Genomic DNA, 25849 nt, shown 5'->3' with positions numbered 1-25849 from the left:
CCCAGGGAGCACTCACAATGGGCCTGTGATCTGCAGAGAAGCTCTGAGGCCAGCAAGAACTTGCTGCGGGTCCGGCCGGGTGTGGCTCAGTGGTTAAGCGTCGACCTAGGATCCTGGCAATCAGGGTTCGATTCCCGGTCAGGGCACAGCCCGGGTTGCGGGCTGCAGCCGATCAATGACTCTCTCATCATTGATGTTTCTAGCTCTCTCTCTCCCTCTCCTTTCCTCTCTCTGAAATCAATAAAGATATATTAAAAAAAAAAAGAACTTGCTGCGGGTCATGATCACCATGGAGGCAGCCCTGAGGTCATGTCTCGTAGATGTAGGCTGGAGGAGGGTCAGGGGACAGGAGCCAGATGGGGAAGCTCTTGTCTTTCTTCCAGGCCCTTCTCAGGCAGGGGTACAAGTGCCCCCGACTTTCCAGTCATTGAAACTTAGAGGTCCTAGGTCCCCTGTCCTCAAGGTATCTCTTCCTGCTGGTGGCAGAGCAAGCCAGTGACCCTGCCAGAACACAGATCAGGTACCTGGTTTGCCTGGAGATATTATTTCTGGCACCCACAGGATGGCTCACCCACTTTAAGGGTGCAGGACTCCTAAAGGCAGCCTAATGTGGCAAAGAGAGCTTTGGGCTGGGAGGCTGCGGCCTAGTTCATGCCCAACCCTGAGCCTCGGTTTCCCTTCCTATAAAATGAGGGTGTTAGACTTGATGATATCCAAATTCCCTTTGACCCTGACATTGTAGGATATTTGTCCATATAGGTGACTCTAACAGTGGACTCTGAGACCCCATTAGTGGGGTGTGCAGAGGATACTTTGGAGAAGGCCCTGTCGAGAGCTTCCTGCTCCCTTCTCCACAGGATACATTGAGCACTCCTGCCTTTTTTTTTTTTTTTTAATATCTGCTTGTCCGTGAGGTTTTGGAAAAGAAAGAGGTGGGAGCTGGAATTTCTCTGGCTGGGTCTCTTAGCCTCCACTCTGGTCAGCAGAGAGCATCTCTCACCCCTTGATGCCACAAGGCAATATGAAGATAAACTGGCAGCTCCAAGCAGCTCCTTCCCCAAACAGAAACTTTCACCATCACAAGGTGCAGACAGAGAGGTCACTCCAAGTCTTGCCCCTTGTGGACCCCAGCCCAGGGGGGACCCCAGCAGGCTCCAAGTCTCCTTTCTGCTCCAGAGAGGTGCAGCACCTTAGCTTCTACACAGTCCTGGAGAGCGACTCAGCCAGGTCCGTCCGGAGAGACGCTTACACAGCACTGCGCCCAGCAGAGGGCGCTGTGGAGTCCCAGCGCGCCCCAGAGCAGGACCCACCTGCTGAAGTCCTCTTCCACATCCTGGCACCTCCCGCCATGCCCAGAAATTCTGGCCTGTGCCCACCTCAAAAGATGAGGAAATCCTCCCAGCCTGGACGGGGTCCAGGCCCCACCACCCAGATCCTGGGAAAACCTGTTCCCAGGAGAAAGCTGGGTTGGTCCTAGAAAGGAGGCAGTTTGCATCTTATGGTGAGATGCCCTTCAGGAGACAAAAATAGAAGGTCTGCTCATGGGCTTCAGGCACAGGCTGCATCAGGCCATCAAATTCTCGCCACCTCTCTACAGGTAGGAATTATTCTCTTACAGGTGGCAAAACAGAGCTCAGAGAAGGAAAGGCATTTGGCCAGTAGCATGTTGGGGAGCAGGACTTGAAGCCAGGGTGTCTTGACGCTGATGGCTGTGCTCATGAGTGCTACCTTGCACACACGCGCACACACACACACACGCACACCTGGCCTGGGAGGGGCCACTGACAGCAGTGATTGGCGTGAAAGCTACTTCACTCCCGGGATGTCACAGGGAGGTGTGTAGAAGCCCTCCCTAGCAGGCAGGCTTGTCCACAGGATGGCTATGTCCCCTGCAGGAGGGGAGCCCCCTGTCCTAGGACAGGTGCAAAAAGCCAGGGAGGTTGGAGTGAAGCTTTGAAAGGGTAGTTGCACTCGTGGCCATTCAGGACTGCCACTGACCCCCTCCCGGGGGAGCCACCCCACCTTCTTTCCCCTCCAGTCCCCCTCCTTCCAGCTCTTTCCCATCTCTGCCTGTGTGCCCCGTGTGACTTGGGCCAGTTCCTTCAAGACCTTTCTCCTCTCTGGGCCTCAGTTTGCTCATCTGCAAAATGGGGTAATATTTGCACCAGCATTTTGGGGGTTATTTTGAGGATTAGAGGAGATGAGTTCCTAGATAGTGTTCCTAGATAGATAGTCTGTGGGCCAAGAGCCGGGTTACTGAGGCCCATATTGTCCCCTTCTTTCTTTGTGGAGAGCACCGCAGGTCAGGACACACGACCCCCGGGTTCCGGGTCTCCCGGTCCTGTCCGTCCCCCCTCAGTCTCCAAGGGCGCAGGGAGGGTTGAACTCCGCCGGGGGGCTCCGGCAGCGCCCGACCCCCTCCCCCACTCGCCCTGTGCCTCAGATGCGCCTCCGCTAGGGGGCCCTGCGCCTCGCGCGTGCCCGGGGGGCTGTCTCTGGGTCCCGCAGGGCGCTCCGAGGCGCGGCGGGCACGCACCCGAATCCCCACCCACCCCGGCTGGCACCGCGAATCCACGTGATTTCCCGGAGCGGCAGCCGGCCCGCAGCTCTGCGCGCCCACTTTCACTTTCGCACAGACCGCGGCGGCGCGGGGAGAGCGCGGTGAGTGTCCGCTGCGCCGCGGGGCTGCGGCTGCGGGGCTGCGGGCTGCGGGGCTGCGGGCTGCGGGCTGCGGGGCTGGACGGGACGCGCTGCTCGAGAAGATTAGGGGCGCAGATGCCAAGCGCAGTGGGGAGCTCCGGGGCGCGAGGTCCCGCTGTCCATTGGGCATACGGCCGGGTGGACGGGACGGGTGGGCTGACGGCCGAGCGGGCAGGGGGGCGCCCTGGGCACAGCCTGCCACCCTGCGGGGGCTGGCGCTGAGCTGTGCGCGCCGAGGAACACAGCCGCGGCCGCCGGGCTGCGGGCTGCGCTCCCCTCCTTTCCATTTCCCCTGCCCCGGGAAGCTCCTGTCACCTTCTGGAGCTTCAACTTTTCATTGCTTTTTAAAGAATTACAGAAGTCACCCTGCTCATTCTGCACAGGGCCGACTTTTTAGCGTAAAAAGCTCAGTTATGGACAACTCCGAAGGTACAGACGGAGTGGAGGTCAGCGGAGCCGTGCGGACTCGCTGGGTGTGGCGGGAGGAAGCCGCAACCGCCCGCACTGAGCAGGGCGCCCCGAGGCTCCACCGCCCCGCATCCTCCAACAAGCGTTAGACAGACGTCGCGGCGTCTCAGCCGAAATATTTCACAATGCGCTACATAAGGAGGCTTTTTAAAATGACAATACCATCGGCATACTTTAAACATTTTAACAATAATTCCTAGTGTCAAACTTTCCAGGCTATTTCTAATGAACGTTTGAACCTTATAAGTAATAGGCAAATATGTGGGCGTCGTTTTGTTACTTGCTTTTTGCATTTCCATGTCGCTTTCAGCCACCTTTCTCTCCTGGGAGAGAATTTGTTGGGGTGGCCATTTGGGGAGGTGTGGGAGAGGTCCCCCACCTTCAGCGCCATTTGCATTTTATTTTATAAGTTGGGGTTCTTATCTTTCCTCTTTGAGTGGTTTGGGGGTTCTGCAGTCTTAAAAAGCTGTTTGAAAACCGGGGTTTCCCAGTCTTGCAAACCTGGGTGTGGCAGGAGGTGGGGTGCACCTCATACCAGTGCCTAGAGCCTCACCCCTCTAGATTACTTTTCCTTCCCTCTAAGAAGCAATACGCCCAGAAAAGCTTTAGACTCGGTCTCCCGCTGGAGAACAGAGGGGGAGGTAAAGCTGTTGATGTCAAGGTGCATCCAGGTTCCCCATCCAGCGTGCCTTCCCCAAACTTTACCAAACTACAGCGCCTCATGGCCAGTGGTCATGACCACCTGCCTCATCTCCAAACACGGCACCATCCTGACTGGCACCTGGCACGGTAGGCAGACACACCGGGGCTCTCGGCCTCTTGTATTTGCTGGTGACTGTGACTAACTACAGGCATACCTCTGAGATATTGAGTCTGGTTCCGCACCACGCAATAAAGCAAATGTCTCAATAAAGCGAGTCACACACATTTTTTGGTTTCCCAGTGCATATAAAAGTTATATTTACACTATACTGTAGTCTATTAAACGTATGATAGTGTTAAGTATTTAAAAACAATGTACATGCCTTAATTAAAAAATACTTGATTGCTGTAAATGCTAACTATCGTCTGAGCCCTCAGCCAGTCATAATCTTTTTGTTGGTAGAGGGTCTTGCCTCACTGTTGATGACAACACCACAATATCTGTGAAGCTCAATTTTAAAAAAATTAACCTCAATAGGATGAGGTATGCCTGTATTTCATCTCTCAGAAACTCACTTTCTCATCTGTAAAATGGGGTTGATAATATGTCCTTGAGAGCATGTTTCATGGGTTGGATTAGTACGAGGTATGCCCAGTGCACGGTGAGCCTTAAGCACCCCGTGAGCACCATGTGCCCTTGATGAAGGCAAACAAGTAGTAGGGAAAGTTCTTGGTAAGTTTCACAACGTGCTGAGCCTGTTCCTCCGCCAGATACAGAGATGACTGGATGTGTGCAGGGCCAGGTCACTCTCCTCACACCCCAACACACATCCTTCTCTCGGAGGAAAATTCACAAAACTTCTTAGTATGTCTTTTCCCATCTGTTGTGGATTAAACTTGTGTCCCTAGAAAAGGTATGTTGAAGTCCTAACCCCCAGAACCTCAGAATGTGACTTTATTTGGAAATAGGGTTGGGAACAGATGTAATTAGTTAAGATGAGATCAGACTGGATCTCATAGGTGAGTCTTTAATTTGGTATGGCTGGTGTCCTTTAAAAGAAGAGATGGCTATAAAGATAGAGACACATAAGAAGTATGGCATGTGACATCAGAGACAAGAGAGGACTAATGTGGGTACAAGTCAAGGAATTCCAAGAATTGTTGGCAACCACCAGCAGCCAGAAAAGGCAAGGGAAGGGCTCTTCCCCACAGCCTTCAGGGGGACCAGGGTCCTGCTGACACCTTGATTTCAGACTTCTGGCCTCCAGAACTGTGAGGAAATAAATTTCTGTCTTTTTTTTTTTTTTTACACACTTCTGCATGAATAACTTTATTAAGTGCTAATGAAAATTAGAACCTTTCTGGGATCTTCTGACAAGATTTTTCTTTACTCTTCAAATGCTTTCTCTTCATGAAGCCATCTCTGGAGTTAGTCTTTAGTCTCGCCTCATCTGTCATCTTGACTCCGACCTGATATTCCACTTCTCTTTAGTCCAGACCTTCAGATTTTAAAAGTAGTTTCAAGTTGAGGAAAGATCATTTTTCCGCAGTTCAATTCTCTGAAAAACTCCCACCTACTACTGAGAGTCATAGTCCAGGAGTGAGGCAATCACTTGCTAGAACTTCGGGGCCAATTAGAAGTCATTATGAACACTTGCATTGGTTGGCCTTATTTATCACCAGCCTGAAAATGCACAGTCCTGAAAAAGGTGGCCTCCGTGTGCACACACATATTTCAAAAGGAGAGGGCAATGTGGAGGGGGCTGAGGTTTGATCACCAAAAATCGGCACGATGAAGACAAGCAATAATGAATAATGGGCACTAGAATTCAGATTACTAGGTGTTTTAAAGAGATGGAGGACAGTTTTCAGTTCCACTTTGAACACCGCATTACAAAAGAATTTTTTTTTAAAATGGTTTTCTCTTAAAAAAAATTTTTTTTAATATATATCTTTATTGATTTCAAAGAGAGGAAGGGAGAGGGAGAGAGAGATAGAAACATCAATGATGAGAGAGTCATTGATCAGCTGCCTCCTGCATGCCCCCCTCCGGGGATCAAGTCTGCAGCCCGGGCATGTGCCCTGACTGGGAATCGAACCCTGATCTCCTGGATCCTAGGCCGATGCTCAACCACTGAGCCATGCCCGGCTGGGCCAAAAGAACTATTTTTAAAAATAAAAAAGGACTGAGGGAAAAGAAAAGTAAAAGAATAACCGGTTGAATGACCCTGTTTGTTCCTGATAAACTCCGACCAATTCTTCCTCCATCCCCAGTTCGTTTGGAGTGTGATTATCAGCAATTCTCTGGCCTTCAAGGAGAAACCTGAGTGAATTCACTGGAACTCCTTGTCTTTGACAGTATGATTCTTTGAGTTTCTTGAGATGTGTCGTCATTTTCTCTTTGAAGTGGATCTCGCTGCTGTCCTGTCCAGTGACTTTGAGTTGAATGTAGTCTCCTTCCCTCTTATCCCCCAAGTCCTCAGTGGAAGGTTTTGCCTCCTGGTCAGACTAGGGGATGGTGGCTTCACCCGGGGTCTCTGCACAGCAGCAGCCTCGGGGTAGGCAGAACCTCACGGGAGGCAGGGGTGGGGTGGGGTGGGGCACAAACCCCTCCCTCTTCCCCACAGCCAATTTCTGTCATTTTAATCCATCCAGTTTACAGTCCTTTGTTACAGCTGTAAGGAAGTGAGGACACTAATTCACTATCCCAGAATCTCTCCTCTGCCTTCCCCACAGAGCTGTCCTAACAACTATGTAAATTAATGCAAGTGCAAATACTTGGTAAAAACTTTCTGTAGGTGTCCTGAGGGTGTGAACTGCTGGTTTTCTTTACCGAATTTATTTTTTGAGCTTTTTTTTTTTTAATATCTTTATTGATTTCAGAGAGAGAGACAGAAACATCAATGATGAGAGAGTCATTGATCGGCTGCAGCCCGCAACCCGGGCATGTGCCCTGACCAGGAATCGAACCCTGATCGCCTGGATCCTAGGTCGATGCTTAACCACTGAGCCACGCCCAGCCGGGCTATTTTTTGAGCTTTAGCTGATAGCCCGAAGTTTATCTTGGCTGAAACTCAGTCTGTAAGATGTAGATGTAAGAAACATCCAGACCTGTAGAGAATTTTTATGAGTTTATTTGAACCAAACTGAAAACAATTGCCAGAAGCAAACTCTCAACGAATTAAGAAAATGGTCCAGAGAATGGCAATTTTGCAGCCTATTTTATTATATTATTATTTTTAATCCTCACTTGAGGATACTTTTTCCATTGCTTTTCAGAGAGAGTGGAAGGGGGAGAGAGAGAGAGAGAGAGAGAGAGAGAGAAACATCGATGTGAGAGAGACACGTCGATTGGTTGCCTCCCACATGCAGCCCAGCCAGGGCCAGGGACCAAGCCTGCAACCGAGGTACCTGCCCTTGGCCAAAATCGAACCCGGGACCCTTCAGTCTGAGGGCCGATGCTCTAACCACTGGGCCAAACCAGCTAGGGCACAGCTTATTTTATTCACTAGAATCAAAGGAGGAGACATAAGGAGGGTTACATGAAATCCACTGGGGGTAGATTAAGGAGGTGGAAGAAAGCCAAGGGGAAGTTTCTGGGATTAGATAAAAAGTAAAACAGACACACACCTCTTTTACATTGGTGGGTACCGGACAGTTAATGAACACTTACAGCTGCATAGAGATGGTATTTGGGAAGCAAGGTAACAACGAGGCTTCTGTGGTCTGCGCCGGTAGATGTGCCCTGAGGGGTCTGGGAAAGGCGATCACTCTGACATTTCTAAGGTATATTGTCTTTGAGGCAAACGGACAATAGAAAAAAGACAACAGACTTAAGGTAAAGATTGGCCTTTATCAATGAAGATTCAGGCCTAGGATGTGACTACCCACCATGACCCACTTTTAGTTGGGAATTTTTATGTTCAGACCATCCTATGTGGTACTTTTGGTGTCTGAGTTTGTAAGGCCCACCATGCAGGCCTCCCCTGAGCTTGTCGGGCTTAGTATGTGGCCTTTTTTCCATCCACAAAGGAAAATACCCAGATGACATGAGAAGGAAAAAAACCACTGAAAAATCTATCGGTGGGTGCCTCTTGGGCCCTTCAGGCCACCTTGGAGAACATGCAGTGAGGCAGGCAAGCACTTAAAATAAGCATGATTGTGTAACCCACATGCTGTCTGGGTCCTTGAGAACTGAGTAGAGCTGGCACGAACCCCTGTTCTCACAAACGGTAGTACACTGTATATACAGGTGGTTTTTTTAGTCTTGTTTTTTTTAAAATATATAATGTAATTTGGAAATTTCTCCACATCAAAACAAAATAAAGTCTCTTTCTTTTCTTTTTAACCCTCACCCGAGGATATGTTTTTGGTTTTTTTAGAGGGAGAGGAAGGGGGAAAGAGAGAGAGAAACATCAATGTGAGAGAGAAACATCCATCGGTTGCCTCCCGTACGCACCCAGAGCAGGGATCGAACCCCCAACCTTTCAACATATGGGATGACACTTCAACCAGCTGAGCCACCCAGCCAGGGCTCTTTTTCTTTTTAATAGCTACGTAGTATTTCACCATATGATTGGTCCGTAACTGATTTAATTATCGTTGTATATTTAAGTTGTTTCCCACCTCTCGCTATTCTAAACAGTGCTGTAAAGAATATCCTTGTTCAAGCATCATTTTTTTTAAAAAATATATCTTTATTGATTTCAGAGAGAGGAAAGGAGAGGAAGAGAGAGAGAGAAACATCAATGATGAGAGAGTGATTGATCGGCTGCCTCCTGCACGTTCCCTACTGGGGATCAAGTCAGAAACCCGGGCATGTGCCCTGACCGGGAATCGAACCCCAATCGCCTGGATCCCAGGTCGACACTCAACCGCTGAGCCACACCTGGCCGGGCCAAGCATCATTTTTACGTATGTGAGAATAAGTCTTTAAGGAAAACACATGGTTAGAGTGTCAGTCCTCAGACTGAAGGGTCACAGGTTCGATTCTGGTCAAGGGCATGTACCTCGGTTGCAGGCTTGATCCCTGGCTCCGGTCAGGGTGCATGCAGGAGGCAACAAATCAATGTGTCTCTCTCACATCAGTGTTTCTCTCCCTGTCTCTCCCCCTCCCTCCCTCCCTTCCACTCTCTCTAAAAAAAATCAATGGAAAAAAATATCTTCGAGTGAGGATTAACCAAGAAAAAATAGGAAAACATACAGGAGTAGTCAAGGGGAATATGCAGTTTGAACTTTGATAAATACAGCAAATTAGCCTCCTCAAGCGTTGTACTAATTTTTACTCCCACACCCTTCCCAATAGACGTTTTGCTTAATCAAAGTTTTCCGTATTTGCAGACTGGGAGATGAATAATGGTATCTCCCCCCCCCCCCCATTTCTCTTATCATGAATGATGTTGAGCATCTTTTAAAATATTTAAGGGTCACTCAGTTCTTTTTTCATAAACTGTTCATATTTTCTGCCCACTTTTCCATTGGTTTGTTGGTCTTCTATTGAGCTGTAAAAGCACTTTACATATTAAAGAAATTAGCTCTTTGCCTGTAATGCAAATATATTGTCATTGTAAGTGACTGCATTGTCGTCTGCAGAATGGTTGAACCACATCCGTCTTTGTTGAACATTTAGATCTGGTCTTGTTTTTCTTATTAAGCTTGGCCTGTTTCCTGTTTTATATATTAAAAAACAACAACAAGATATGCCATTATATTTCTCTCTCATGGGAGTTCCTCTCAAGGAAGGAAGTATTTTTGATAAAATACCTTGATAGGATTGGGTGGATGAGCTAAGTAGTCGACAGGGACAAGGACATGGTGGTGGGGGTGGGGGTGGCAGACTCTGCATTGAGCACGTGTGTGGGGTGGGGGTGCTATATTTGCTCCTAAAAGGAAGGGAGGAGGGGGAGAAGTGGAGAGAGGCTAGGCCACACAGGGAGAAGACCCCCCAGAAACTTCTTGGAAGTAGCATGACCAAAGGGCATTTTCCCTCCAGTGATGCCCCCTGCTCCATACGAAGTGGGCACTGACAACAAAGACTCTGGCTTAGGCTCTGCCCTGCAATCATTAAGCTGCTCAGCACACATCTGCTCAGTTTCTACAACATGCCAGGCCCTGTGGTAGGCACTGGCTGTAGCTGGGAACACAACAAAGCCCCTGCCCCATGGAGCTGATGTGCCAATAGGAACAGGAAATAAGCAAGTACACAGAGATGTGTGGTAAACATTAGGTGGTGGTGACTGCAGTGGAGAAACGCAAAGCAGGCGAGGGCAGAGGGGAGGGAGGCTGTGTTTGGAATGGAGAGGTCAGGCATAGCCGATGGAGGGGTGTGAGGCAGGGAGCCCCGAGCCATGATGATGTTTGGAGGAAGAGGGAACCAGGCAGAGGCAATGGGGCAACAAGGAGGAGAGGAGAGAGGGGAGAAGAAAAGGAGTGGGGAAGGGAGGGGAGGAAAGTGAGGATGGCTTGCTTAAAGTCAGCTGGGGCTACAGTGCTTCCTATGAGGGAATTTTTTGCCTGTAATTTAAGGGAGGGCTGGACCTGTCAGATGAGAATGCACCGTTTCGACCTCACCCCCTCCCCTGTGGGGAGATCTGTCCCCAGGCCATGGTATTCAGATGGCTTGGCATCTGAGTCAGTTTATCTATATCAGGAAAGGTTACACCTTAACACATTGTATGCGGGGGAAATGTATTTATACGTTTTACGTTGACTGGTAGTAGAGCGCGGGATAAAAACTACCCTCAAACAATGTGCTACTAGCTAGAGCTTTGCTTACATTCTGGATTGTTTCCTTTGGCTAGGTTCTCAAAGTGGACTTCTAAAGGGATAGATGGACGTTATTTTTATTGTTGTAAAATACACATAACATAAAATTTACCATCCTAACCATTAAAAAATATATATGTCTATTGATTTCAGAGAGAGGAAGGAAGAGGGAGAGAGAGAGATAGAAACATCAATGATGAGAGTCATTGATCAGCTGCCTCTTGCACACTTCCTACTGGGAATTGACGCCGCAACCCAGGCATGTGCCCTGACCGGGAACTGAACCACTATCTCCTGGATTCTAGGTTGATGCTCAACCACTGAGCCACGCCCAGCCGGGCTGTATTCATTTTAAACCACACAAGTAATACGCTACTAAATCTCCTTTGCAAAAAGCTAAGCACCTTTAACATAAGGTTAAAATCTCCGTTACTCACTGCTCCCACCCCAGGTCTTTCCTTTCCCAGTTTGAGGTAACCAGTTCCGTGTGTTGCCTTCCAGAACTTTAAGCCTTCACAAAATAAAAATAATATTTACATTGAACTTACTAACTTCCAGGCCCTGTTTTGGGCACTTTATATGTAGTAACTCATTTAAGCCCCCGCAGCAACTGTGTGAGGTAGGTACTGCTATTATCCTCATTTTGCAGATGAGAATATTGAGACCCAGAGAGGCTACACAACTTGCCTGAAGCCACACAGCCTGTAAATGGTGGAAAGGTTAGTCCCAAACCTAGATAGCTTAGCTCCAAAATTCATACTCTTAACCTCTAAGCTATGAAAACATGTTATTATAGACCTGTGAGAAGAGTGTGGTGTTGGGTTTTAATTTATGTATATTTTTAAGACAAATGATATCATATCATGCATAGCATTATACAACGTGTCTTGTTTTAACATACCTTGAGGACCAGCTGTGTCAACACAATCAGTGGCCTTCACACCCATAGCCCAGTGGTGTGGATACACCAAACTTCATTGGCGTATGGATTGTTCAAACACTGCAACAGGATTGCCCTGTCCAGTGCCCATGTGGCTCTCCAGGGGCTTTGTGTTGAGCAGTTTGTTTGTAGAGTCAAAGAGTGGATGCACTTTAAGTTTTAGAAGTCACTGCTAATTGGCCCTTCATGGTAGGTGGACCAGCTTCCAGGCTGTGAATCTGAACTTCAGAATCCAACTTCTCTCCTTTACATCTCGAGCCTTTATCCATCCGCTCCCCCCCCCCATTTCTGTCCCCCTGAACTTCAAAACCAGACCAAGAATCCTCCGGGATCCTCATCAACTAGGCAACTGTGTTGGAAATAAAGAGGGGATTTCCAACCCTTAGCTTCATTTTCGGTTTGGTGGGTGTGCTGAGTCTGGACCTTTGTTCAAGGAGTTGGCAGAGCAGCCGAGATGGAGCATAGGGTGCCAAGGAATCAGAGGCAGAGGTGGACTTCAAACTCAGCTAGGGGGCAGGGTGAGTGCTATTCATCGAAAGACATCCTCAGGGTCTCATCTAAATATGGCCACTTTGGTGGCCTTCCAGCCCCCAGCCTCTCAGAGGGCAAGATCACTTGGCTCTGGTTTGCGGGAGAGGCAGGGTTCCTGGTGCAAGGGAGCACTGAGCCAGTCTCTCCCCACTGGGAGTGGAGAGGTGGGTGTCAGGGCCTCTTGATCACGTGGGGAGCTTCCAAAAGTACGGACACCTGTGTTCCACACTCAGGCTGTGCTGTGATTGGTCCAGGGTGTGGCCCACTGGACTTTTTTAAAGATCCCCCCCCCCCAAATGATTCTAATGTGCAGATGAATTTAGCAACCACAGCCCTGGTAGGTCCAGGGAGAGGCCCCTGGCGGCCCAGGACCATGTGGGGCGGGAGCCTTATCGTGAAGGCCTCACCAGTCATTTCCTGTGGGTGCTGGGCCCAAACTGCCAGGGCTGAGTGAGAGAAGCAAGGCCACTATCTGGCCACCTGCTGTCCCACCCAGGCCAGGGCTGGCTCCAGGGCACCCTGGACCCAGAGGGGGGTGTATCTGGAAACCCTAGAGGGTCTTTTGGTAGGAAGTCCAAGCCTATGCAGCAGTAAAGGAGGAGATTTAGAGTCTGGTGATGAGGGCTGGGACCCGGATTCCCAGTTCCCAGTGACAAGAGAGAGATGCCTTGTTGGATTTGGAATAGGAACCACCCAGGCCCAGGCCTGAAACCCAGAGGGCTCTCTCCAGAGCCCCTTCCACCCCAAGATAGCTTTGAGGTGAGGAGATGGTTGTTCAACTCCCAGCTCTGCTACTCTCCAGCTGGTGACTTGGGCAGGTCCCCTTACTGCTGGGAACCTCGGTTTCTGCATTGCTAAAGCACTGTGACCATGCACTTCCAGTCCTGTGGAACCCTCTCATTTCGAGGGATAGTAAAGGTGACGATATTCAAAGGAACAGTAGCCCCTCGGTTCATCACCCCCATGCAAATGTGTGTGTCAGGGGCCCCGCTTGCCTACTCTGTCAGCTTTGGTGAGTGAGGGAGAGATGGTTGCTAACATCTCCCAGAAGGTGCACCCCATGGGCCCACAAAAGGAGGGTGATTTCTGGGGTGGGGTTGCATTGGCCTAGGAAGAGCCCGCTGGGTCAGCCTGGATCTGCCATTGCTTCTTATTTGCTGAGAATGCCAGAAAGGCCTTCCCTCGCAGGGCCTCAGTTTCCCCATCTATGAAATGGACATGGCATGGACCTCACAGTCAGAATTCTTCCAGCTCCACCCCCCTTTGCATCTAGACTCAGGGGCCCCCTGCACAGCCTCAGGCTGTAATTAGCGAGCCCTGGGGATGGCAGAGGCCCTGGCTTCTCTGTTGTGGGTCCAGCAGGGCTCAGCACAGAGGATACTGAGCAGACTGGAGGGCCTGTGTAGGCGCTGGCCCACTCCAGGTCCCCAGGCCTGATCTGTTTATTGGCCCCGAGAAGCCAACTTCAGCGGCACTTTCCTCTCTCTTCTGAGATATTTCTGTCCAGATGTCTGCTGTGGTTGTCATGGCCTGAGGTAACTTTTTGCCATCCCACCAACCAACCACATCCTTCCGACCCTGAGCTTAGCGCTCAGAGCCTCCTTACTCTGTCTCTTCCCAATGCCTGCCCTCAGTCTCCCTCTTCTGGCCTCCCTTCTGTCACCCTGGCCCAGGAGCCAGGGGTGGAATTCAGGGTCTGCCATGGGGACAGAGCTTCCTGTCTCCCACAGCCCTTATCCTCAGCCTCACCCTTCCAGACTCTTACCCAGAGCAGGTAAGGCAGGTGGCGAGGAATGTAGACATGAGGAAACAGGTCCCAGTAAGCCTGGAGACCTGTTAGCACTTCTCTCTCCTCACCGCACAGCTTAATCCAAACCCGAGAGACAGGAAGAGGGAAGAGCCAAAGGAACAGTAGCCAGAAGTCTGTGACCTAAGTCATATCCTCTCCTCCCTCCCTTTCTTCCTTGTATCCTGTGCTAGGGGCTGGGGCTATTTTAGGAACAATAACACCGCTGGCAATAATAGCTAACAGGTATTGAGCTTTTCTCACATCCCAGTCCCACCAGTGCCACCAGTGCCTCCTCATCTCCCAACAACTTTGCCAGCCAGAGATGATTATCTACACAGCAGACAATATAGTGTGGGTGCTCCCTCTTGCCTCTGCTGGCTCCCTGGTAATTGGCAGTGCCCCTGTCCCCCATCCACTGTGGGTGTGGACCATAATGGCTGCACCCTTCCCGGAAAGATTGTCCTTAGCTGACAGTAATCGCCTCTGACAGAGATGCCCGGGCTGTTAATCCCTCCCTCTCCCACCCGCCAGGCAACGCCCATAGCCAGTGACTGGCAGATTGGCAGATTGGCAGATATGGGGTGAACGGCCCAGGCCTCTTGCTGCTTGGCAGGACGAACTCTTGGGCAAAAGAAACAAGGCCACTACCTGGACACTTGCAGTCCTAGCCAGGATACTTTTTCCATTGTTTTTCAGGGAGAGTGGAAGGAGAGAGAGAGAAACATCGATGTGAGAGAGACACACTGATTGGTTGCCTCCCGAACACACCTGGGCCGGTGATCAAGCCTGCAACCCAGGTACATGCCCTTGGCCCGAATCAAACCCAGGACCCTTCAGTCCAAGGCCCAACACTCTAACCACTGAGCCAAACTGGCTAGGGTGCATTCTTGTTTTCTATAAAAATTTATGCATTTGAGTAACACTAGCCTCTAAATTCATGTGTAAATAAAAAAACTGCTAGCTACGGGTAGAGACAGTGATAGAAGTGCAGTCACTGAAAATGTCTCTTTCATTCTTTGGTGGATACCCCAAGTCCAATAAATATGAACACAGGAGATGTGAATGACAACCAGTAAAGTCAAGGTAATAGGTATATGCAATTTTTAAAAATGAATTTTGATCAGATAATACGTGCATACAATATAAAATTCTAAAGCTTCCCCTCCCTGGGGATAATTACTTTTGTGAGTTTCAGAAATAGTCATGTATTCAGAAACATACTTTTTTTTTTTCTTACACAAATGCAGCTTACTCTATGCCCTGTTCTACCCTTGTTCTTTTTTTAAAACCTAATATATATTGGACACTGTTTCCCATCATTCCACTTAGTTCTGCCATTTGCTTTTCAGTGGCTACGTAGGATTTCATTATGTGCCATAATTGAACTAGTTTGTCTTTAATGGCGGTTTAGTTTCCCCCCCAATCTTTTTCTATGATAACTAAGGCCACATTAAATATACCTGAGCATATGTGAGAGAACATGAGAACTCAGAGATCATGAAAAAAAATAAAGCTACAGCTTTATGAATTGTTGTAAAGTGATTACCTATACTCTTGTAATACTTTCATGGTTTAACTTTTTACATTTAAATTTGGCCTCATCTAGACTTTATTTTGGTATAATTTGTGAGACAGAAATCCCTCTTTATTGAAAAAGAATGTTTTTAAATGTTCATGGAATATTTTATTTTATTTTATTTTATTTTATTAAATTTATCTTTATTGTTGAGAGTATTACAGGTGTCCCATTTCTCCCTCCTAATTGACCCCCTTCACTTCGCTCCCACCCCCTCCCCAGGCCTTCACCCCGTTATTGACTGTGTCTATGGGTTATGCATATATGCCTATAACTTCTTTGGTTAATCTCTTCCCGCTCTCCACCCCCCTTCCCTCTTTCCTCTGAAATAAGGTCATCTGTTGCTTGTGTCAGTATCTCTGGATCTATTTAGTTCGTCAGATTCTTTTGTTCATTAGCTTCTTCTTAAAGAAGACTCTTCAACTTTTCCTGTAGTGCTGGTCTGGTGGTGATGAACTCCTTTAGCTTTTTCTTATCTGTGAAGCTCTTTATCTGACCTTCAATTCTAAATGATAGCTTTGCTGGGTAGAGCAATCTTGGTTTTAATTCCATGTTTCTCATCACTTTGAATATTTCTTGCCACTCCCTTCTGGCCTGCAAGGTTTCTGTTGAGAAATCAACTGACAGTCGTATGGGTGTGCTCTTGTAGGTAACTAATTGCTTTTCTCTTGCTTTTCTCTTTGGCATTTTAATTATGATATGTCTTGGTGTGGGCCTCTTTGGGTTCCTCTTGTTTGGGACCCTCTGTGCTTCCTGGACTTGTAAGTCTATTTCTTTCCCCAGGTAGGGGAAGTTTTCTGTAATTATTTTTTCCAATAGGTTTTCAATTTCTTGGTCTCTTTCTTCCCCTTCTGGCACCCCAATAATATGAATGTTGGGCCTCTTGAAGTTGTCCCAAAGGCTCCTTATACTATTTTCATATTTCTGGATTCTTTTTTCATTTTGCTCTTCTGGTTGGGTGTTTTTTGTTTCCTCATGTTCCAAATTGCTGATTTGATTCTCAGTGTCCTCTACTCTACTGTTGATTCTATGTAAATTATTCTTCATTTCAATTCCTATAGCCTTCATTTCAAATTGGTACTTGATTATGTTATCGATTTTCTCAGTTATTTTTGTAATAGTCTACTTAAGCATCCTTATAAACAAAATTCTGAACTCTGTATCTATTCACTTGCTTGGATCTATTTCATTTAGTTCCTCTTCTAGAGATTTCTTCTGTTCTTTCCTTTGTGACATGTTTCTTTGCCTCCACATTTTGGCTGCTTCCAGGTGTTTGTTTCTATGTATTAGGTAGAGCTGCTATATCTCCTGGAATTTGTAGAGTGGCTTTGTGTAGTAGGTGTCCTCTAGGATTCAGTGGCTCAGTCTCCCCAGTCACCTGAGCTGGGCCTTCTAGGTGCTCCCCTGTGTGGGCTGTGTGCACTGTCCTGTTGTAGTTGAGCCTTGGTTGCTGTTGGCGTCCCTGGGAGGAATTGACCCCCAGGCCGATCAGCAGTGAGGACCAGCTGCAACTACAGCCAAAGAGCTGCTGTGCTGGAGATGCCCCATGGGTCAGGATTTACTTCAGTGGAGCTTTGGTGTTCACCAAGTGCGCCCCTTGAGTGTCACTCGTGGATGTGGAAGGGTTGTACTCCAGAGTGGTCGGGTCTGACCACCAGGTGCACTGTCTCTGGGGCCTCTGGGGAGGTGCAAAGTCAGCCTCTGCCAGTGCCTTGCCCAGGGCCACCCAGCATGAGCTACTCAGCAAACCGTAGTTGGCTGCTACTTGTGCTGGGCTTGGAAGTGTCCAGCAGAGGCCAAGCTATGAGCCAGTGCAGGCTGCCACTAGTACGAGGCCTGGGGCCGCTTATCAAGCTGTTTGGGGCAGCTGCTGCTTGTTTGAGAGATTTTAGGAAAGTCCTAAGCATAAGGATCCAGAGGCCACTTGCACAGAGAAGCCCCTGGAAATGGCCTGGATGAGCCTGCAGGTGGGCGAGGGGCAGGGCCTCCGGGAATCACGGGGCGGGGCCAGAGGCGTGAGTCAGGTGCTGGCGATTCAAACATGGCGCCTGCCTGCGGCTGTGCGGGGAGGACTCGCCAAAGGAGCAATGGTCTGTGCCAGCTCCTCTGCCTGGGAGGAAGCCGCCCTCCACCTCTCGCCCCAAATTCAGGCAGGTTAGTCCCTCCCCGAGTGTCCCAGGTCCTTTCAGGCTGCTGCCCGGTGCTGGGCTCAGAGGGAGCGTCTGAGTGAGTCCGTGCCGGGCCCTTTGAGAGGAGCTGCTGGGCCTCCCAGAGCCTCTTCGACCCTCAGCGACAGTCCCGCTGGTTTCACAGCCAGAAGTTGTGGGGATGCCTCTTCCCCACCCTGGAGCCCTGGGCTGGGGGCCTGCTGTGGGGCTGGGACCCCTCCCTCCTCCGGGGAAACCTCCGCCCCGAGATTCCCTCCCAGGTTTACCCCGCGGCACCGGGTGTGGGCCCGCAGCCACATCTCCGAGATTCAGCCCCGACCCGCCCGCGTCTCCGCCCCTCCTACCTTCTCGGTGCTTCTTCAGGTCCCTGGTTGTGGGGCTTCTGTTCAGCCAGATTTCGGGAGGTTCTGAGTGAGGGTGGTTCCGGATTTTCGTTGTGATTTTTGATGTGGTTGCGGAGGCGACGGGTGCAGCTGCTACCTACGCCACCATCTTGTTTTTCTCCGTCATGGAGTATTTTAAAATTTATTACATACCAAACAAACAAAGGAAAATCTCAACATATTCCCCAAAGCAGAAATTATATAGAATTTATTCTTTGTACAGTACAGTAAAACAAAAAAATAATGACAAAGGTTTAACAATTAACTTACCCCTCTATTCAATGACTCGGTTCAACTATAATTATAACCTACTGGTAATCTAATGTAAATTTGATATAAACTTGATATACATTTGTGGAAATTAGCCAAAAGTGTTTTCTTGTATTATTGTTATTATTTTTTAAAGACTAGACATAACCTAAGCAATAAAGTTCACAAATTTAGAGAGTAACAAAGTCTCAGTAAACCAGGGGAAAGAAATAACGGTAAAAAAAGTTACAAAACTAGAAAAGGGAGAATTCTACAGCATTGAGCAATAAAAACAAAAGTCTGCTTTTAAACATAGGAGATACCAACCGCTCGCAAGTCTAGGAAGGAAAGGAAGTAAAATAAACTAAATTTTTTTTTTTTTAAATATGTCTTTATTGATTTCAGAGAGAGGAAAGGAGAGGGAGAGAGAGAGATAGAAACATCAATGATGAGAGAGTCATTGATTGAGCCCGCAACCCGGGCATGTGCCCTGACCGGGAATCGAACCCTGATCGCCTGGATCCCAGGTCGACACTCAACCGCTGAGCCACGCCCGGCCGGGCAAAATAAACTAAATTAAGTGTAAAGGCCTGAGGAGACTTCGAAGTACAAGAAGATACTATATACAAGTAGTGTGCTGTGCTAAGTCAGAACATTCCTGACAAAATGAACAGCTTGCTCAGAAAAACATCAATTGCCAAAAGTTAACTTAAAAATAAGTGGAAAACCACAACGAGAGAAATTTGAAACTTATCAAGCTTGATTTTAAAAAAAAACTGTTCAAACAACTTACTAGGGTTGAGAAAAACTTTGGCTCTCACACAAGGTGAGATGAGAAGGCTCTGAGCTGCAAAGGTGTGTCACGTGGGCCACGTTTTAACTTGATGACCGGACCCTCCGTGGAGGATGTCGGGTGTGGGCAGAAGGGAGACCAGGTCTCTGGGTGCAGGAATCTAGGTGAAAAACGATGCCGCCAGGTCTAGGGGGCCTGAGCTTGAGGAAGCATGAAGTCACCCTTCACAGGAACGGGGAAGGTGGTGGCAGAGCTGGCAGTTTGGGAGGGGAGACCAGGCACTCAGTGTGGGACTCAGAAAACACATCCAAGGCATCCAAGAGGGGTAGTTGTGAGAATTAAAATAGATAAGGCCTAAAAGCACGTGCCTGGCATTTAGCAAATATTCACTTCATTATCTGTTCAATGTTGTTGTTTTTTTTAACAATTTATTTTTTTATTTTTTAAATATATCTTTATTGATTTCAGAGAGGAAAGGAGAGGGAGAGAGAGAGATAGAAACATCAATGATGAGAGAGTCATTGATTGAGTCCGCAACCCGGGCATGTGCCCTGACCGGGAATCGAACCCTGATCGCCTGGATCCTAGGTCGACGCTTAACCACTGAGCCACGCCCAGCGGGGCCTGTTCAACGTTTTAAACCTCAGTTCCAGCAAACATGTTGTTTTGCCTTTATGACGCACATAGAAAAGCTAAACTAAAAAGTAGAATAAAATATATCCTCAAGATGAATGAATTACTTTTTCACGGGCACATTCGGCCTCTTCCTGTCACACTGGATGCAGATACACATGCTCGTTAGTTGCCTTCCCACGTCTGTCTTAGTTTGAATACGCAAGTTATACAGGGAACTTCCCTTTCAGTGAGGTGTCACTGGTAATTTCTTGTGCTTACTCATCGGTGTGTTTCTCTTCCTCACATACTAGGGAAATGTCTGCTCTAGTTTTTAGTGTAAACATTCTTATATATATATTTTAAATCAAAACATGCCTTTTAGAAAGCTTGAATGGTACAAAGTGGTCCAAGAGTACGGTGGAAAGGGCTCTTCTTCGCCTGTGTCCCACAGGTCCCCAGCCCAGACTATCCTGTCACCAGTTTCTCATGTAGCCCAAGAGCTGGTCTTTATGTATGCAAGGGCGCGCACGCGCACACACACACACACACACACACACACACACACACACTTAAACATACATGTGCGCAGCTTTTAAAATTTCAGTTTACTTACTAGTATACGTTGGAGCTTTTTCCACTGTGCGTAATGTTTTTTGTGGTTCACCCCTTTTGCTGAATAATATTCCATTGCATAGATCTACTGAAACTGAGTGTCCTTATGACTTTGATTAAATTTAGTATTATTTTATTTTTTACTCCTCACCTGAGGATATTTTTTCCCATTGCTTTTCAGTGTCGGGGGGGAGAGAGAGACATCGATGTGAGAGAGATATTGGTTGCCTCCCGCACAAGCCCCGCCCATGGCTGGGGATTAGGCCTGCCACCGAGGTACGTGCCCTTGGCCAAAATCAAATCCAGGACCCTTCGGTCCAAGGGCTGATGCTCTAACCACTGAGCAAAACCAGGTAGGGCAGTGATTAAATTTAGTTTTAAATCCTACCTGTAGAAATAGCATTCTCTCTCTATCTCTTCACAGGCCTAGCCTTCCCCCCAGATAATTGGAACCTCCAAGGCAGCAGAAGACAGTTACCCAGACCTGAGTAATGGTCAGGCTAAATACCACATCCTGACCTAAGTTATGTTTCAGCCTCTGAGCCCTAAGGTGGAATGACCCCCGAAGGACGCTGGAAAAGACCTCAGCAGGGTGCCATGCCTCCCGTTGGATGTGCCACTTGCAAAGCTAATTGGATGCTACTCTGATGTTGTCTGAAGCTGGCCACTGGGTATGTTGGTTCTGATGCCTTTTGGGAGGGACTCTGGTGCCAGCCAATGTGTGACACTGCTTGTGACTGGCCCTGGACAACCTGTTTGGAGCTACAAAGTGATCCCCAGTTTGTGGCAGCCTCTGCTGCTCCTGGGTGTTCGTGGGAAGGACCAAGCTATGCACCAAGGCTGGCTTTTACCAGCACCTGTCCTGGGGCAACTCAACAAAAGTCCCAGGGAACCCTGAGATCTGCCTCCACCTGCCAGCTGCCTGTTAGGCTCAGTCACTGAAAGAGCCCCTGGCTGTACTTAAGTGTCATGAGGCAGGTTCTCAGTGGGACACCAGGTTGGGACGAGTGGTGTTCACCAGACTGATACAGGTTCAAATTTGGTGCCAGTGCTGGGTCTAAGACACTCAGCAAATGTCCCTGGGTGTCCCAGATCTAGCTGCCACCTACTGGGTGCTAGCACACCTTTGTGGTGGTGCGGGGTCTCAGGGTGAGGCCAGCAGAATTTATCAGGCCCTAATAGAAGGCTCTGCACTAGTCGGGAATGTGAGGGAAAACGGCCTCGCCCTAGAGCCACACAACTCAGTCTGTCCCAAAGTCTGCCGGGAGCCCCATCCCAGCAGGGTAGGGCCGCTGGGAGTCAGGAGAGGGGGAGGCGCTGGTCAAACCTCAGCAGGGCAGAGCCTCCAAGAATCCAGAGGGTGGGGCCGCAGGGAGCCGGACTGTGGGGCTAGCAGGTCTCCCGAGAGGGACATGTAAGCAAGGCTCTATCTCGATTAGCTCCTGCCTCTCTCCATTTCTTCTATTAGAATTTGACAGTTTTGTTTGAAGAAATGCCATTAGTACCTCCAGTACCTCTTCAACAGAACCCATTTTCTTCTTCTTTGTAACTGTAGTGCTGATCTCTGTTACATTAAAATGTGCCCTGTTTATACTGGTTTATATAAGCTCTGGAACTTTGTAGTTACCCTCTCCTCATACGTCATAGACACACGATCAGGGCACAGACTGCAGGTTCGCCTTTCTTTTTCTTCCATGTACTGTTTAGTCTTCTTTTCTCTTGTCCGTTCCGAATTGTCAGGCAAAATCCCTAAAGGTGTGTTCAGTGCGATTTGTGCCAGGGCCTCGATTTACTGTGCTCTGGGTGAGAGTGACCAATGCCTCTGGGCTTTCTCACAAAAAAGAACCTTTAGTGCCTGGTGGGTGCGGCTCAGCTGTTGAGTGTCGACCTATGAACCAGGAGGTCACGGTTCAATTCCCAGTCAGGGCACATGCCTGGGGAGCCAATCAATGACTATTATCATTGATGTTTCTCGCTCTCCCTTCCTCTCTTTGAAATCAATAGAAACATTAAAAAAAAAAAGTTTACTCTCAATTCTTTAAAACTGCTTCCTGATGTAATAAAGAGATGGCAAATCCTAATCTTTTTGTTGGGAAAGGCACTTACCGTCTGCGGTGAGGATTATGCCATTTTCCTCCCAGTAAATGAGCTGTAATAAGTCGGCTGTATTTGAACGGTTCACTGTGGCGCCGCAAGTCACTATAGGTGAGTGCCTGAGTTGGATGAAGAAGAGGGACCTCCTCTGGGCCAGGTGTGGCAGGAGGTGACCCCAGGCAGGGTGAGCAGCCCACAGTCCAGGGACAAGAACAGGATCTGTGCATGGAGGCAAGGCAACTATTTCTGGGTTGGATCCCTCAGAGGCGTCTCAGAGGCAGGGGTAAGGGCCACTGCCTTTAGAGCATTCCTCTTGGATTTTGGAATATTGGGGACAGCACCCTGTCTCCTCTCTCCTTAGGGGCCTGCCCTATGGGAACAACCTGCAAATCCAGCTCAAGGCACAGGACTTGGCCCGGGCACCCATGAGATCCTCTCCACAGATACCCCAGAACATCTATGATGAACCAGGAAGCCAAGTAGGTGATCTTTCTTCTGCCTCCTCTCTGTGCCTCCCATTCACTCCTTCACTCCGCTGCCCACCGCCAAGACTGTTCCCTACCCAGACTGACCCCACTGGCCTGTCCCCAACACACCAAACCTACCCTTAGCCACCATTCCGCATGAGAGTTAACATCAATAGACACAAAATCAGCAAGGGCCTGAGGCAGCATCTAATCTACCCATTTCATAGATGATGTGATTGAGGCCCAGATAGGGAAGAGACTTGCTGAAGGTTGTAGTGTGAGTGTGTCGGCCAGGATAGGCTTGTTTATGCTGCATAACAAACGACCTCCAAAGTCCAAGTATTTTATGGGAACAAAGTTTATTTCCTGCTCCTACTTCTTGTCTATTGTGAGTCAGCTGGGACCTCTGCTCCACGTTGTCCTCATTCCTGACCCAGTCTGAAACAGCAGCTACGACCTGGAGTGCTGCTGGCCCCTGTGGTCGAGGAAGAGAGCCTAGGGCAGTGGGAAAGCTTCCCCTCCACCTTCCTAAACACTGGCTTCCACCTAATGATCCAACACGGCTGCGCAAGGTTCGGTCATCACATCGACATCCCAGCCAACAGGGAGAAGCAATGTAGGATGCACAACACTTCCTATTCCAGATGATCAAGGAATATTCAGGGGTTCTATCTCTAAGGAAGATGGTGAGAACAAATTTTGGGAGACAAGTAGCTTAGAGAGCATCACAGAAGGGTCCATGGAAACATACTGAATAAAGCATTCTCAGGACATCATCTGCAGAGAATGAACTAGGCCATTTCACACCAGTACACAGACACAGGGGGAGGAGGCATGTGCAGAAGGAAGCTACTCTCTGGGACTGATCCCTGCAAAGGCATTGAGACTCACGGAGAGGCCACTTTTCGGCCTATTCTCTGCCCTTCAGATGTGTGTGGGGAGTTCTTGACTGCCCCCTTTGGCTTACCCCCATCTGAGTTATCCCCCTGCTTACTTATCCCCCAGCTCACCTGTTCCCCAGCTCACCTGCCCCACAGCTCACCTGCTCCCAGCTCACCTGTCTCTCTCAGTTTACCTGTTCCCCAAGCTCATCTGTCCCCCAGTTCACCTGCCTACCCTGTCCCTGCAGGGCTGGCTCTTCATGGACCCCATTAGCTTCCAGCTGGGCACCAAGAACCAGTGGGGTTGGCTCGTGAGGCTGCTCAGCAATCACCCAGAATGGCTGAGTGCCAAGGTGAAGTTCTTCCTCCCCAACATGGACCTGGGCTCCGGGATTGAGGCCCCAGACCCCACAAAGAGGGTCCTCCTACAACTCAGGGCGCTGCACAACCAGGGTCTTGCCACCTGGCAGGCATTCATCCACTGTGTGTGCATGGAGCTGGAGGTGCCCCTGGAGCTGGAGGTGCCACTGCTGAGCACTTGGGGACACGGAGACGGTAAGGATGTGTGTGAGAGGTGCAGAGAGGCCCGGGAAGGTGGGGACCCACTTGATTCACACAGAGATGACATGCCCAAGCCAGGAACAAATTCCATGTTTCTGGACACTTCCCAGAGCAAATTCCCTAATGCTACCACATCAGCTGGGGACCTCCCACCTTCTGCAACTCCAGTGGCCCAGGGAGGCAGGATGCAAGGAGAGAAAGAATAGGGTGACGCCTTCCAGCCAGAAAATTCCAAATAGCCCATAATGCCCAAGAGGTTTCTTCTTGCAACGTGGTCAGAAGCAGTCACAGGGGGAGCCCTCTGACCTGTAGTGATGGGCAGGCAGATCAAATCTGTTCAGGTCAGTGGGCATTTCTTGGGCACCTTCTGTTTTCACAGCACTGTGGGGAAACAGTGAGAACTCGCTCCACAACTCTACCACCAGGCAGCGTGTAGGGTGTTCACCATGTGCACACATGTGTATATACATGGGCACCCATGTGCACAAACACATACACACACATACCTGTTCATGCAGAAACCTACATGTATACACACATTTCTGCCCCTTGCTGCCTTCACGGATCACCACCAGTTGTGCCCTCCACAGATCACTGAGTGTCACCTTTATGTCTCTCTCGCTGAGGACCCACCCTTTGGGATGAGCCCTGAGCTAGACATCAGAGATCAGAGGTGGTTTCAGCACATCCCCTTGGTGTATTATATTCTCCTCTCTCTCTGTCAGGATTTCCCAGTCCTTTGGAAACTCGTGAAGGAAGCCAACCTGAACCTGAGCTCCACCATGGTGAGGCCTGGGGTTGGGGAGCAGGAGGGGGTGGTGAGCATGCTCAGTTCCCACATCAAACCCAGAGGAGGCTGACGGTGGCTGTTCACAGCCATTTCCCATAAACCATCCCCCACATCCCCGACCCATCTGCACATGTCCCTGCCCCTTGCTATGGCTCCCAGCCCCACCTCCTCCCCCTCTGTGCCCCTCAAGACTTTGGGAGCCTCCTGGGAGAGTCTGAACTGTCAGCCCTTGGCTCTGCCAGAATCCTCTGTCTGGTTTCACTTGGGGAAGCCTGTTCTCACTCCCTTGTCCCCAAGCCTCAAGGCATCATGCTCCAGCCCCACCGGCTAAGGCCCCTCACCATTCAACACCTCGGGCTTGACAGACCCACGGACTGTTGTCCACACCCAGGGAACCTCTGACTGATTTTCTGCTGGAGCACAGAGGAGTCAACGATCAAAGGGTGGCCACCTCTCCGATTCGTGGGCCACACCTCATTCTCAGAAATTTTCATTCTTTTTGATGTAGTAAATTTCCATCTTAACCACTTTTATTTTTTATTATTTCTAAAATTTTTAAAAATGTATCTTTATTGATTACAGAGAGAGGAAAGGAATGGGAGAGAGAGAGATAGAAACATCAATGATGAGAGTCATTGGCTGAGCTCGCAACCGGGCATGTGCCCTGACCGGGAATCGAACCCCGATCACCTGGATCCTAGGTCAACGCTCAACCGCTGAGCCACGCCCGGCTGGGCCATCTTAACCACTTTTAAGTGTACTGTTCAGTAGTATTAAATACACTCACACTGTTCTGCAACCATCACCGCCATCCATCTCCAGAAC

The 25849-nt window shown here is 49.0% G+C and overlaps 1 protein-coding gene and 1 pseudogene across 2 annotated transcripts in view; one reads left to right on the top strand and one right to left on the bottom strand.

The window, feature by feature from the left end:
* Positions 1 to 307: 307 nt before the first annotated feature.
* Positions 308 to 21876, bottom strand: LOC308548065 (small ubiquitin-related modifier 1 pseudogene; annotated as a pseudogene). The gene is made up of 3 exons: positions 21859 to 21876; positions 6026 to 6318; positions 308 to 327 (listed from the first exon to the last, which is right to left on the bottom strand). The product of its transcript is annotated as a small ubiquitin-related modifier 1 pseudogene (transcript).
* Positions 20830 to 25849, top strand: part of NLRC5 (NLR family CARD domain containing 5) — a 54909-nt gene continuing 49889 nt past the window's right edge. Inside the window, exons 1-4 of the mRNA XM_081118044.1 lie at positions 20830 to 20902; positions 22687 to 22804; positions 23922 to 24228; positions 24960 to 25019. Of these exons, the coding sequence (XP_080974170.1) occupies positions 22751 to 22804; positions 23922 to 24228; positions 24960 to 25019 (421 nt within the window). The 5' untranslated portion in view covers positions 20830 to 20902; positions 22687 to 22750. The remainder of the gene's footprint in view (positions 20903 to 22686; positions 22805 to 23921; positions 24229 to 24959; positions 25020 to 25849) is intronic.

The sequence above is a fragment of the Miniopterus schreibersii genome, assembly GCF_964146895.1.
Source record: "Miniopterus schreibersii genome assembly, chromosome: 18".
Classification (NCBI taxonomy): domain Eukaryota; kingdom Metazoa; phylum Chordata; class Mammalia; order Chiroptera; family Miniopteridae; genus Miniopterus; species Miniopterus schreibersii.
The sequence above is the reverse complement of the archived record's forward strand: the minus strand, read 5'-3'. Positions and strand labels throughout refer to the sequence as shown.